Below are 15210 nucleotides of genomic sequence, written 5' to 3' on the forward strand. Positions count from 1 at the left end.
CAAAGGGACTCAGGGCCCCCCTGCCACCCCTGGACAAGCAGGGCCCTCAGGCACATAATGTGGTTGCTGCTAAGAGCCTCTGGCCAGAGCAGCTCCCAGGACGGAGCTTGAAGCAAGGAACAGGCCTCAGGAAATAGCCTGGCTCCACGAAGCCAGATCATCTCGGGTCAGGGCTGCTGCCAGGCTGGCAGGTAGGCAGCAGGGGCTGCCAGGGTGGCACCTGCCAACAGTGCAGCCAGCTGGCAGCAAAGGCTAGGTCCAAGGAGCAGACACCAAGGCCAGGCACAGTCACGGCAGCTTCAGGCTTCCCCGCAACCACCAGCAGTATAATCTGACCTCGCGGAACCAGCAGATGGCCTAGTACCACAGCCTCGCTGCCCGGGCTGGCCTCTGAGGCCACCCAGCCCTGCCCACTTCTGCCAGCAGGGCTTCTCTCCACAGGCCACTCTGCCTCCTTGTGCCCCCGGCCTGCACCTGGAAGGCCTTCTACGGCACCCAGGGGACCAGGCTGGCCTAAGGCAGCACACATCGGGCATCCAAGGCATGCTGCGGGGTCAGGGGAACTCAAGTGGGCAGCCCACGTCAAGAGGCAGCTGTAAAGCCCCTTGAGCCAAACGCCGCCACACAGCACTGTTCCCAGATCTTCCAACTTAAAACAAATGGGAAGTCTGATTTTCATGCAATCACAAATGACTGGCGCACTGCAGGGGTCGACAAACCCTGGCTACATTTGGCCACTGTGCCCCCATCCATCTCCCGGCACTTACTAAGTACTAGGCATGATGCCAGCCCTGCGGTTGAGGAAGCCCACTTGCCCACTCTGCCTGCCAGCCCTCTCTCCAATCTGCCTACTCCTCTGCCTGCTACCGCCAGGCCAGCAGTACCTGCCAGCCAACTCCCATTGTCCCTCCCTGGGTGCAGGTCAGGCCCCTGAACCTTCTCCACCTGGCAACCAGGCCACGTGGCTCCACTGCCCCTGGGTAGGTACTCCTGAGGCCAGGAACACACCAGCTCGGCCACCCATTACCCTAACTTACTCCATCCCCTCCTCCACCCTCCCCATACCCCAGCTCCTCGCCTGACCCTGGGAACAAGTGCCTGTTGGCCAGGGGCTTCTATGCCAAAGGCTTATCCCGATCTCTTTCCTGTCCAATTCCCCTCTGCCTTCAAGGCTCCCAGGAAGGGTCACTTCTTCCAGGAAGCTCTCCCTAACTCAGTGATGTGCCACATGAGGACAAGGACCATGCCCAGCCTGAGTTAAGTGCTCGATCCACATCTGTCAAATAAATGGACAGACACCTGGACGGAAATGCCTCCCCAGCTGCCTGCCGGGATCCAGTGGGATGCAGAAGGATATGCCCTAGATCTGCCTTGCTCTGAAGCTTTCACGATGCCCACCAAGCTCACTGCCCCCACCTAGCTGGCAGCTCCATGGAAACAGGGCTGTCTAATCATGATCACCTCCAGAAGCCCAAGACAAAGCGTGTGTTCAGGGAAAGTGGAACAGGCACACGTGCCCACCAGCCTCCTCTCCCTCTCCAGTGTGCTCAGCCTCCAGAGCTCCTGCTCTGTGAAGGAAAGTGGGTGCCCTGCCAATCTAAGAATCCCATCGAACCTCCACGGCCCCTGCTCCAATCAGCCCCAAGGGACACAATCTGTGTCCACCTCCATCCTGTCCTCCTGGAGCTCCACACTGTGCCTGCGAGCAGGCCTCCCCCGGAGGTGGATTCAAGCAGCATTCCACAGCCTTTTCCTAGAAGGGCGGGTGAGGGACCACGGGGGTGGAGGCTCTGGCCACACGTGTGTGGAGTGTGAGGAAAGACCTGGCCAGGCTGGCCTCCCCAGGGACCGGGCCTGGCGTGGGGCCCCCAGCGCGGCACTGACCTGGCCAAGGCCTTCTTCACACTGAAAGAACCCCACCTGTGCCTCCGGGGCCACCATCCCAGCCGTGCCATGGAAGGCAGGCAGCATCTTTGTGGTGGGCGGCCACGCGCCCACCAAAGACTGCCCAAATCAAAAGCCCACTGAGGATTCAAGCCTACCAAAGAAGAAAGGCCAGAAGAGGGGCCTCCAAGTCATAGGCTGTCTGTTTCTTGGACAGTCTGGCACCCAGGTACAGAGCACAAAAGGACCCCAGAAGGACCCCCTCCCCGTTCTGGCCCAGCCTGCCTCCTTCATACAGAGAGTTACTAAGACACAGGGGACAGAGGTCAGAGCCAGGCCCAAGTCCACTCAGCTACGCCATCAGCTCCTCCTGTAAGTGGCCCTAGCAAGTCACTTCTCTGCCGCAGGCCTCAGTTTCCCTATCTGTTGGCTGAGAAAATGCTCTCTGCCCATCTCCTCCAGAAAATACTTGCTATGAGGTAAGTCAGTGCCTCCCTTGTACTCCTCTCCCCTGGCACCACCAGCCACGTGCATGAGGCAGACACAGGACTGGTGCCAGCTGCAAGCAGAGATCTCTTGGGTGTTTGGGATTCTTCCTGCCCAAGGGCTGCCTTGGACAGGATGGCAGCTCCCCGACTCACCAGACTTGGCTAGGACCTCTGCCTCCCTCCCGGGACCCCTGGGAAAGCCTCCCAGATGCCATGTGGATACATATGCCTGCGAGGCCTCCAGGCAGGGACCTTAGCAAATGCTCACCATGCCCCAGTGCCAGCCCAGGCCTGGCCCCAAATCCACAGCAGTGACTTCAGCCCCACCCCTGAAAGGTCCTGGGGACACTTTTCCTTGGACCTCACGAAACCTACCACGGTGCCTCCTAACTGCTCAGCTCTGGACTTTCCTGAACTACCCAATCCATGGAATGGAGCCTTTCTCAAAGGTCTGGGGCTGTCACACGGGTCTGCAGCTGCTTCCGGCCCACTGCCATCAAGGCAAGACAGGGCCTTAGAGCTGGACCTGCCCAAATTCAAATCCCATCTCTGCAATTTCAAGCTGAGTAGCACAGACCCAGTCACTTCAGTTGTCCTGACCCCAGCTTCCTCACCTGTAAGTGGGGTAATGCCATCAGCCCATGGGGTAGGTGACTGCAGGGCCTCAAATAATCATCTATTTGAGGGGCTAGGCAAGCCCCTAGCATACAGAATGCGTACAATCAAGGGTGGTTTATAGAACGATAAAAGTGTTAATTTCCGAATTGCCATTTACCACCTGGGTGACCTCTGGCACTCACCCCTCTGGCTTTGGTGCCTCTCCGGATGGCTGAGAGGATTCATGGAAATACCAGTTGCAAAACACTCAGCACCCTGCCTGGCACAGAGTGCAGGAGCTCAGAGCACAGCAGCGTGAGGATCGCTGCTCTCAAGGAGGCCTCAGGAAGATGAGGCTGAGCAACAGCCTGATGCACCACCTGCTCTACCTGCTCAAATTGGGTCAGGCGAGCGGTGTACCCAGCTGTTGCCAAGGCACCCAGCACACAGGGAAATACTCCAGCCAGGACGGCGGGGGCTGTAGGGGTGGGGCCTTGGGCCTGCTTCACTGACACCACCCATGCTGCCACCACCAGGTCTCTGGGCCATCTCGGGGGTTCCTGGGGGTGGGGGAAATATGCTATTGATCTGGGTCCAGGATCTAACCAGGTCCAGTTCCCCCAGACCCTACCCCAACCTGGAAACAATGGGGCCTTTGCTGTCTAGAGGGGCAGACTGTGAAGCGGGGTTCCCAGGCTGCAGTCCAGGGTGGAGGGGGTAGGAACCCAGGAACCCAGGAACCCCCATCTACTGGGCAAAAACACAGCAAACACCAAAGCAGCTCTAAACTGGCCTCAGGTTCCAATGTCACTGTCTGCTGTCTCCAGCCACACCTACCCAACAGCAAACAGGTGCCTGGTGGCCACTAACTGCCCAGCTTTGCGGGAGCTCAGTGTCAGTTCCTCCCTCCTCAGCCCCATTCAGGTTGCATGCAGGACAGGGCTGGGAAATGCTTTGGGCTTAGCTGGATTCAGGCAATTTGAGGCCCCTTGCCAGGAGGAAGAAGGGAAAACAGAGGTGAAATCCAGACCCTGTGGACTAAGACCTGGAGCTTCCCACACTTTCCCTAATGGGGAAGCAGGTTTGGGCAATGGAAAAGCCAACAGGTAGGGGGACAGTGGCTCCAGGGCCTGGAGGCCAGGCAAGTCCTCAGCCTGGGGCTCAAAATTTATATTCCTCAATGGGATCCAAGACCCTGTCCCCACTCCCAGCTCACACACAGGCCCCCTGCTGACTGGATCTGGTCCCCACCACACCCCCGCCACCCTCCCAGCCCACCAAAGACCCGGAAAGGGCTGGGTCCCAGCCTGGGCCCCTCTACCAACAGAAGTGATAACTGCTGCGGCAGTGTGCCTGGGCGAGACATAACACACAGATTATCTATACTCTAGAGGTGGGTATGACATCCCCATTTTATAGAAAAGGAAACTGAAGTTCAGAGGCACAAAAGGGTTGAATGCAGGCTCCACTGAATCAACTCAGGCAAATCATTTCCTCTCAGAGCCTGTTTCCACCTCTCTAACATGGGGATAATAATCCTATGGGGCCCCCACCTCCACCCCTGCTCCATGACACAGTCCAGGGGTTAAGTGAGAGGTGCTAGTAAAACAGGGAGCCCAGCACCCATGGTAGCTGGTTCTTGCAATCAGAGAGCTTAGGTAACTTGCCCAATGTCACCCAGCCAGTGAGTAGCCAACTCCAGGCCCTAGCTGTGAGCACAGCCTTCTCTCTGAAACCTCAGACTGCTGTGTGGGTGGCCTCAGGATCACAGGCTTCCCAGGCAACCAAGGAGGCCAGCCACCCCCACCACAAGGGGCAGCCCTTGTCCAAATTCCTCAGATAAGCAGCTCCCAACAGAACAGGGAGCCAGTGCTCAGAAAAAGCACCCCACCCTGTCCACACCGGAGATTCCTAAATCTGAGCCTGGCTGTGCAGTTCCCCTCCCTTCCCCTCCTCCCAGAAGAGTGTTTGACCTCTGGATTCATCCAGCAGGCCCCCAAACCAGCGAAGTTCAGTTAACAACAGACTCCTTCGAGGTCCCTGGCAAGCCACTGACTTCCTCTTTCTGGGCCTCAGTTTCTCCGCCTATAACATGCACACATGGGCTCTCAGAACAGGGAGGCAGCTCTGGCTAACAGGGCCCAAAAGGAGGCCTGGGGAGCAAAGGGCAGACCAGGTAGGGAAGCAGCGTGTCCCAGGCACTCGGCCAGGCCCTGCCCGCATACTATTTTATTTCATTTTTATTTTTTAAAAAGAGAGAGGCCGGGTGCAGTGGCTCACACTTGTAATCCCAGCACTCTAGAAGGCCGGGGGAGCGGGGGGTGGATCATTTGCGGTCAGAAGTTCGAGACCAGCCTCGCCAACATGGTAAAACCCCATTTCTACTAAAAATACAAAAAAATTATCGTGGTAGCGTGCGCCTGTAATCTCAGCTACTGAGGACGCTGAGGCAGGAGGATCGCTTGAACCCAGGAGGTGGAGGTTGCAGTGACCCAAGATCACACCACTGCATTCCAGCCTAGGCAACAGAGTGAGACTCCATCTAAAAAATAAATAAAATTAAAATTTAAAAAAAATTAGCTGGATGTGGTGGTTGGCACCTGTAATCCCAGCTATTCAGGAGACTGAGATATGAGAATTGCTTCAACCCGGGAGGTAGAGGTTGCAGTGAGCCATGCTTGTGCCACTGCACTCCAGCCTGGGCAACAGAGTTAAATTGCGTCCCCCCAAAAAAGAAAAAAAAATAGAGACAGGAATCTAAGTCGTCCAGGCTGGTCTTGAACTCCTGGCCTCAAGCAAGTCTTCCACGTAGGCCTCCCAAAGTGCTGGGATTACAGGAGTAAGCCACAGCATCCAGCCTGCCCTAAGTTCTAGCTGCTGCAGCTTCTCCACCTGTATTAGGCTCACTTTCCAGAAGAGGAGGCCCAGAAAGTAACAGAGTCAAGAGTCACACTCCCATCTGTAGAAGTCCAAGGCTCTTCTGAGACAGGCCAGGATGATGTGACCCCAGCTGGGCCCAATTGGCAAGGGACAGCCTGGGAACTCAGTTGCATTCAGCAACAAGCTGGGCAGCTGGACCTGCCAGGATGGGGACGAACAACACAAAACCAAACTCAACGGAGCCTCTTTCAGAGAGGGCAGCAGCCTCCTCGACAAGGGCATTTGCAATGCAAAGCAGCCCAGCTCCAGCCAGAGGAGGATAGTCACTCGGAGGGGGCTGGGTAGGCCAAAATCCAGCCACCTCCCTCCAGCCAGACTAGGGAGTGCCTGCGATCGGGCCTTCCCAGGCGCCTGGGGGTGCCGGGGAACCCGTGGCTGGCCTGGACTCCGAATCATATGACAGCCCCAGTGGCCAGTTCGGGTGCAAGGTGGCCTGAACACCCCTCCCCTGCACAATCGCTCAGGGTACAGATCCCTGATAGGCTGTACATGCAAGTCTGCAGAATGGACCTACTGCAGGCGGCACGCAGGGCCCCGAGAGAAAGCTGAAAGACTAGACCCCCAGGTATTTGGCTGGCGGCTGCCTGGCACCCTGCCAACTGCCTCAGGCCCAGTCCTGCCTTGTGCAACCTGCCCCAGGCACACAGAATCCCCCGGATCCTCCTCACACCGGCCCCAAGGGGCCCTTCCACACTTGCCAAGTGTCTAGATCTCGCTCATCACCCCCGCTGCTGCAGGCGCGACCGCCCCAGCTCCTACCTTGACGACAAGCTGACAAAATCCCCTCCATCCAGCAGCCGGACCTTGCAGAAGAGGACCCCGTTCACGAAGGGAACCGCAGTCAGCTCCTCCAGGGTGAAAGTGGTTTGGAATTTGAATTTCTTCTTCTTCATCAAGAAAGCCATGAGCGAGTTCCCTGAGTCTGAAGCCCCGAAGGCGAAAAAAGGTGGAGAGGGACGGGATTCCTTTCCCTACACCACACCCCCTCCTCAAAACACCAGAGCCGGATCCCGCCCTGATGGTGGCGGAGACGGCGGAGATCGGAGTCCGGGGCCCCAGGTCTGAGAGATCCACCAGTCCAGTTCGCGGGCCGGCGGGCTTCACCCTCGGGGAGCCGGGGCTCGGAGGGGTTCGGAGCGGCCGGGGACCTCACCGGCATGTAAACAGCAGGGCATGGCCCAGGAGGCAGAGGCAGGGGCGGAGGTGCGGGGCTGCGCGCGAGCGGCCGCGCTGGCTTGCAGCATCCCGAGCCGCGATGTCCGGGGAGCTCACGCCGCGCGGCCGGGCGGACCGGTGAGACTGAGGGCGGCGGGCGGGCTGGCGGGCCGGTAAGGCTGAGGGCGGAGGGCGGCCCCGCCCCCGCCCCGCTGGCGGCCGGGGGAGGCGCCCTCACCGCTCACGCCCCCGCACCTGGGTGCCGGGCGGCCAGCGCAGGTGAAGCCGGGGAAGGTGGGGCACCCCCAGGGGGCTGCCGGGAGCTCGGGGGCCTCTCCAGGAGGCGCGTCGGGGTCGCTGCGGGCCGGGAACGTCCGGCCTCGGGCCTCCTCAGGGCAGGCACCGGGCCGGCCCCGGGCAGCGGGGGCGCCGCCTCCTCCTCGATCCTGGGACCCGCGCCGCGGGCCCCGGCGGAGCTGAGGCGCCCTTCGGCCCGGCCGGTGGCGCCCGCCTCGCCCGGCACCCTTCGAGCAGCAGCGCCGCCCCCTGCGGCCCCGACGCTGCAGCCAGAGCCCGACGCTGCGAGGCGCCGCTAGGAGAACGCCTGGGCCCCGCGCGGCCGCCCGCCTAGCCGCCGCCGAGCGCGGCAGGGGCTGGGCGCCGGCGGCTCAGCCCTCCCGCGATTGGGCGGCCCGGCGAGGCGGGCGCGCAGCGCGATTGGTGAGCGGTGGCGTGGGGGTGGGACTCGCGGGAGGCAGAGGCGGCTCGGGGCTCTCGGATTGGTGCACCGCGCGGCCGGGCCCGCCTCCTAGGGCAGGGCGGGGCTGAGGGAAGGGAGAGGGGCCCTGGGAAGGCAGTGGGAGGTCGCGGGGCTGGCGGGGCAGGGAGAGCGCGAGCAGAAGAAAAGAAGAAACAATGACAAGGAGAAACAGTTTGTGGCTGCAGCGGCCTTCCAGGGTCCCGCCAGACTTGAGCTCGTAGAACCCTGAAGCAGGCCCGGAAGGTAGCGAGTCTCCTTTCTCAGAAAGCTGGCGCCCAGAGAGAGCCCCTGGCAGGTCGCTTGCTCTCCCTGAATCTCTAGTGCCCCTCATCAATGAACAGAGAAGCGTCTGGAAGGCTTCGCCGAGGAGGTGGCTCTGGCTCAGTCCATCACGCAGCCTTGTGACCCAGCTTGTAACATTCCAAGCTGTTATCTAAGCCTTCTGTTGTCCTTTAATTTCTTGCCCAGCGTGACTGGTCTCACTGACTAGTTAGCTGTTCTGGGGGCAGAACCCACTCGAAAGCCTCGTACCTCCCAGGCCCCTCGGCATATTGTGGTTCATTCATCCAGTCCCCAAATGTTTAGGGGCAGTCTCCACTAAGCCAGGCTGGGACCTAGTGGAGAACCTGGTGGGCTTGCCCTTCCCAAATGCTCCCAGCTCAAGACCACCAGGTGGAGAAGCAGACAGGGACACAGGCAGCGACAAATCTATGGGTAAGAGTTGTAACAGGGGATAAGAGGCACCTGACATGGGTTGGGGCACAGACTCAGAAAGTTTCTCGAACAAAGGGACCCAAGCCATCCACAGGATGCGTGTCCTGAGTCACGCAGGGTCCAGGCATAGGGAGCTGCCAGAGACCTGGTGGCTGGAGATCGTGGTGGCCGCAGAAAGTTTCAGGCAACTACATCTGGCTGTACTGTGGCAGTTGGAGAGAGGGGCAAGAGATGGGGCTGGAAAGGCCAGATCTCCCAGAGTCTTGTAGACCGTAAGGAGGAAGCCACGGACACGCGTTGAGATGGAGAGTGTCCTGGTCAGATTTGCTTTATTTTTTATTTATTTATTTATTTTGAGACGGAGTTTCGCTCTTTTTGCCCAGGCTGGAGTGCAGTGGTGCAATTTCCGCTCACTGCAACCTCCGCCTCCTGGGTTCAAGTGATTCTCCTGCCTCAGCCTCCTAAGTAGCTGGGATTACAGGTGCGCGCCGCCACGCCCGGCTAATTTTGTATTTGTAGTACAGACCGGGTTTCACCGTGTTCGCCAGGCTGGTCTCAAACTCCTGACCTCAGGTGATCCGCCCACCTCGGCCTCTCAGAGTGCTGGGATTACAGGTGTGAGCCACGAGGCAAGGCCCAGATTTGCTTTTTGTCCTAAGAAGCTTGCTCTGGCTATGGGCAGTGTGAAGGGGACAAGCTGGGAAACAGGTGGATGAGGAGTTTGTTTTGGTGATGCAGGCAAGAGATGATGACAGTGCAACCTCAGCATTGTGGAGAAAGCAAGAGGATAGGTCTGAGGCATCTGAGAGACAGGTTTGACTGGACTTAGGGATGAGTTAGGTCTGGACATGTGGTGACCAAGGACTCTGATTTCTTCCTTCTTCCCAGCTGTAAGATGGGTGGCGATCCATACTTCTCTCCAGTTTGTCCCATAATTTAGATCACAGAGTTAACCAGATTAAAGAAAAGTGTTAACAGCAGCTTCCAATGTGACTGTGTGTCCCCTTTGGCAAACGGGGAAGTTAAGGCCTAGAGGATTTAAAACACTTGCCTGGGGTCTTTCCCCTGAAGCACAGTCTCAGAGTGCTGAACTCTGCTGCACACAGTGTGGGGTGTGCTCTCCTCACTATCTTGGCTGGGCCTGCTCCACAAGGGCAGAGCCTGTGGCTACCTGACCCCAGGAGGGGACTTCAGAGTGGAGAGCCAGCCAAGGACATCCCAGTGCCTGGCTGGCTCCTCAGCTATGACCCTGAGTAACCTTGGGCCACCCAACAGGAAGCAGGGTGGGCCTGACTGCCAGGTTTAGCTGGGGTTGGGTATTTATCTCTCTGCAGCCTGTGGCCTGGGAACCCAGGAAATTTCCCTTCCCTCATTTCCCTGATGGTGCCTGGGGAAGGGGGAGAGTGTGGTGCCAGGACAGCGTGCTAGATTTGGGTGAGATGAGCCTGAGTTAGGATCCTGTCTCTGCTGCATGGTGGCGGTGTGGCCTTGGTTCAGGTCTCTGAATTGGTAAGGGGTTCGGTATGGTATGGCTGGGACCATTTGCAACAGAACTGAGTTCAAAATCCGGCTACTTTGCCATTGACAACCGGGGCCACACAAGCTTTGGGTGCACCTTTGCATATGTAGAAAGGAATCTTGAAGAATACCGTAAACTTTCCTATCTCAGCCACGTGTCTTCACCTGTAAAATGGGAATCAGGATTTCCATCTTTCCGGAATGTGGTGAGGACTTCAAGAGGCTGTGCCTGTGAAAGGAATAGGCAGCTCCACACTTCCCCAGCCTCCCAAATTCCCAAGCATGGCCTGTCCTACCTCCCCGAGGCCATGACCAGACGCATAAGGAACCTAGTACCAAACAAGATAATTGTTTGCCAGACCACAAGGCAAGTCGTCTGGAGAAGGAAACCCAGGGAAAGGTCAGAGAATGATTGGGTTGGAAGTCCTGATACAGATGGGGTGGTCAAGGAAGGCTTTTATGAGGTGTCATCTTAGCCAAGACCTAAGTAATAAGGCGGACCCAGGTACAGGAAGCTCTGGGGACAGAGGCATGAGCTGACATGTTTGGAGGACTCTGTGTGACTAGAATAGAGTGAGTACAGGGGACAGAGAGTGGTGGGGCAGACAGGGGCCTGTGCACGTGGGCCCTTGTGGGCCTAGATGTTTTTTGTTTTGTTTTGAGTCCCAGTCTCACTCTGTTGCCCAGGCTGTAGTGCAGTGGCATGATCTCAGCTCACTGCAACCTCTAGCAGGTGTTTAGAGTTTATTCTAAGTCCCACCGGACACCACTGGAGCATGTGAGCAGGCAGAAGGGTGAGAAGATGCAAATTAACATTTTGTGTGTGTGTGTGTGTGTGTGTGTGTGTGTGTTTTGAGACTGAGTTTTGCTCTTGTTGCACAGGCTGGAGTGCAATGGCACAATCTCAGCTCACTGCAACCTCCGCCTCCCGGGTTCAAGCGATTCTCCTGCCTCAGCCTCCCAAGTAGCTGAGATTACAGGCATGCGCCACCATGCCCGGCTAATTTTTTGTATTTAATAGAGACGGGTTTCACCATGTTGGTCAGACGGGACTCAAACTCCTGACCTCAGGTGATCCACCCGGCTTGGCCTCGCAAAGTGCTGGGATTACAGGCATGCACCATGCGCCTGGCCAAATTAACTTTTTTTTTTTTTTTTTTTGAGACAGAGTTTTGCTCTTGTTGCCCAGGCTGGAGTGTAATGGCTTGATCTTGGCTCACCACAACCTCCACCTCCCGGGTTCAAGCGATTCTCCTGCCTCAGTCTCCCAAGTAGCTGGGATTATAGGCATATGCCACCATGCCCAGCTAATTTTGTATTTTTAGTAGAGACGTGGTTTCTCCATGTTGGTCAGGCTGGTCTCAAACTCCCGACCTCAGGTGATCCGCCTGCCTCGGCCCAAATTAACGTTTTTAAACACTCCTTCTGGCTACTGAGAATGGATTGTTTGGCAGGGGGCAAGAACAGAAGCAGGCAGACAGTGAGGAGGCAATTGCAGCCATCCCAGTGGGAGATTGACCAGGGTAACCAGGGTGGAGACAGAGCGATGGCAAGAGAAAGGGAATCCATTTCAGAGGAAGCGCTGACAGCACTTGCTGAGCAATAATAGTTATGGAAAGTCGTGGTCAAAGCTCAAGAGCCCAGGAAGGATGTACAGCCTTTTGAATATTCCCAGTTATTTTGATTTTGATTGAATGTGTCCCATGGTTCTTGGAGTCGGGAGTTTAGGGAGTCTAAGCACTGGCTTAGGTGTGGGGAAGGAGTGGAGAGGAATGAAGGAATTCCATGTGACTGCAGGCTCCAGAATACAATCACACCTGGAGAAAGTGGGAGGGCCTTAGAGAATCCTTATCCTTATCTAGCCCTGGACAAACCTTGTGATGCCATTTCCTTAGCTCTGTCTCTCTTTAGATCGTGAGCTTCACAGGGTCAGATGCCTCTCCTATAGAGTCCCCATGTCCAGTACTGGGCCTGCCACGTAACTGATGCTCCAAAAATGGTGGTCAAAGGAATGCATGGTAGCTCACACCTGTAATCCCAGCACTTTGGGAGGCCGAGGTGGTGGATCACTTGAGCCCAGGAGTTCGAGACCAGCCTGGGCAACATGGCGAGACCCCCCCCCCCCATCTCTACAAAAAAATTAAAAATTAGCTGGGTGTGGTGGTGTGCACCTGTGGTTCCAGCTACTCGGGAGGCTGAGGTGGGTGGATAGCCTGAGCCCAAAAGGTCCAGGCTCTTCTGGTGAGCACAGCAAGACCCCGTCTCTAAACAAATATTTAAATTATGTGTATACACACACACACACACACACACACACACGTGTATATATATGTATATGTGTATATATATATATATATTTCTATATATAGGCTGGGCGTGGTGGCTCAGCCTGTAATCCCAGCACTTTGGGAGGCTGAGGCAGGAGGATGGCTGGATGGCTTGAGCCCAGGAGTTTGAGATCAGCCTAGGCAACATAGTGAGATCCCTCCTCTTTTTTTTTTTTTTAAAAAAAAGAAAAAATCTGTATGTTTAAAAAGGGAGCTGGGCATGGTAGCTCACACCAGTAATCCCAGCACTTTGGGAGGCCAAGGCGGGTGGATCACTTGAGGTCAGGAGTTCGAGCAGCCTGACCAACATACTGAAACCCCGTCTCTACTGAAAAAAAAAAAAGAAAAGAAAATACGGGCTGGGCCCAGTGGCTCACGCCTATAATCCCAGCACTTTCGGAGGCCAAAGTGGGTAGATCACTTGAGGTCAGCAGTTCAAAACCAGTTTGGCCAAGATGGTGAAACCCCATCTCTACTAAAAATACAAAAATTAGCAGGGTGTGGTTGGGGGCGCTTGTAATCCCAGGTGCCTGGGAGGCTGAGGCAGGAGAAAGGCTTGAATCTGGGAGGCAGAGGTTGCAATGAGTCAAGATCGCACCACTGCATTCCAGCCTGGGCGACAGAGCGAGACTCCATCTCAAAAAACAAACAAACTACAAAAGTTAACCGGACGTGGTGGCAGGTGCCTGTAATCCCAGCTACTTGGGAGGCTGGAGGAGGAGAATTGCTTGAACCCAGGAGGCGGAGGTTGCAGTGAGTGTAGATCATGCCACTGCACTCCAGCCTGGACAACAGAGCAAGATTCTGTCTCAAAAAAAAAAAAAAAAAAAAAAAAAGAATATTCTTGGATATTGTTTGATTTTTGTAAGATGAATTTGTTTTATAATTTTACAATATATAATTATAAGAATATTATAAACAAAAGCCTTTCCCCATCATTCTCTGGATAAAATCCAAGGTTCTTAGCCTGGCATTCAGGACCCTCTGGAAGCAACCGCTCAGCCCGTCCCTGACTGCCTCCCTTGGGCCCCTGCAGCCCTGATGCCCAAAGGTCCTGGGCTTACTCTCCTGCCCACTTGGGGACACCTACTCAATGTCTCAATGTCTAGCTTTAGCTCCAGCATCCCTGCCCATCCTATCCCCCCATCAGGTACATTGCCCACTCCCTGCTCTGTGTGCGCATGTCACCAAAAATCTGTATGCAGAGAAAATGAGGGCTTAGCCTTCTGTCTTCTGTCTCCACCATAGCTGGTGCATATTTCATTCTCATTGGAAGGGAGGGAGGGAGGGCAGGAGGGAAGAAGGGAGAGAAGAAGGAGAGAAAGAGAAAGAAAAGAGAAACTGAGGTAGGGACAGGGAATACCACTTGCCCAAGTCACCTTGAGGGCAGCCACCCAGCTGGCCCACTCTCTTAGGCGCCTGACACCCAGCACAGTGCCTGCTTCACACTGCTCCACAGCCATGCCATGCCAAGTTGTCTCCCCAGCCCTGCTTGCCAAGGGCGGTCAGTGCTGATTCACCAGTGACTGGCCTCCAATTATTTGCAGAACTGGAATGGCAGGCGAGCCACCGAAGCAGCTGACCAAGGGCATATTGATTTGTGCTGGGCTCCTTGCTAATATCTGAGCCAGTCACACAAGAAGATAAAGGCCACAAAGAACTCGCCCACAGCAATCTGTCCTGATTAAGCCTCCCACAGTCAAATCCACAAGTTTCCCTGTTGATCAGCCAACTCTGCTCTTTCCAACCCAAGCCTGACCATCACTCACAGAGGGTAGTCATGGTTCAGAACACGAGATGTGGAGTCAGGCGGCCCTAGGTTCCGGTCCAGGGATTACTGAGTCAAAGAGTATTTGCATATTTACCGTTGAAAGATGTTGACAAACTGCCTTCCAAAAAGATCACACACATTTATATTCCCACCAACAGTATAAGAAAGCGGCCATTCCCACACTTTCTCCATCTTCACCAATCTGTTTGACCAAAAGAGGAAAAAAAAGCTATCCTGTAGTGCTTGCATGTATTTCATGATCATCTTTTCATATTTTTTGGTGATTTTAATTTCTTCTATAAATTGCCTGTCCACATCTTTTGTTTGTCCATTTTTAAATTTGAGAAATAATCTTTTTGTTATTTATTTGTAGTGGCTTATTACATATTGTGGACTTCAACTTTGTATATGTTAAAGTATTGCTTCTACTTATTAGCTTTGTTTTTTGAGATGGAGTTTTCCTCTTACCCAGGCTGGAGTGCAGTGGTGTGATCTCACTGCAGCCTCTGCCTCCTGGGTTCAAGTGATTCTCCTGCCTCAGCCTCATGAGTACCACCTGCCACCACGCCTGGCTAGTTTTTGTATTTTTAGTAGAGATGGGGTTTCACCATGTTGGCCAGGCTGGTCTCGAACTCCTGGCCTCAAGTGATCTGCCCGCCTCGGCCTCCCAAAGTGCTGGGATTACAGACGTGAGCCACCGCACCTGGCTGCTTCCACTTAGTTATCTTTAGGCTTTGTTTATTTTTTATTTTATTTTTTAGAGACAGGGTCCTACTCTGTCACCCAGGCTGGAGTCCAGTGGTGCGATCATAGTTCACTGTAAACTTGAACTTCTGGGCTCAAGCAATCCACCTGCCTCAGCCTCCTGAGTAGCTATGACCACAGGTGTGTGCCACCACACCTAGCTAATTTTTTGTTTTTTGTAGAGATAGAGTCTCATTATATTGCCCGGGCTGGTCTCAAACTCCTGGCCTCCAGCAATCCTCCCACCTCAGCCTCCCAAAGTACTGGGATTACAGGCGTGTGTCACCTTTCCCGGACTCCAGACTTGGTTTA

General features: G+C 55.4%; 1 protein-coding gene across 1 annotated transcript in view; it reads right to left on the reverse strand.

Moving 5' to 3' along the window:
* Nucleotides 1–7705, reverse strand: part of EEIG1 (estrogen-induced osteoclastogenesis regulator 1) — a 40121-nt gene extending 32416 nt beyond the window's left edge. The window contains exon 1 of the mRNA XM_004048666.5: nucleotides 6669–7705. Within this exon, the coding sequence (XP_004048714.1) occupies nucleotides 6669–6814 (146 nt within the window). The 5' untranslated portion in view covers nucleotides 6815–7705. The remainder of the gene's footprint in view (nucleotides 1–6668) is intronic.
* Between the last annotated feature and the right edge of the window lie 7505 nt (nucleotides 7706–15210).

The sequence above is a fragment of the Gorilla gorilla genome, chromosome 13, assembly GCF_029281585.2.
Source record: "Gorilla gorilla gorilla isolate KB3781 chromosome 13, NHGRI_mGorGor1-v2.1_pri, whole genome shotgun sequence".
Taxonomy (NCBI): Eukaryota; Metazoa; Chordata; class Mammalia; order Primates; family Hominidae; genus Gorilla; species Gorilla gorilla.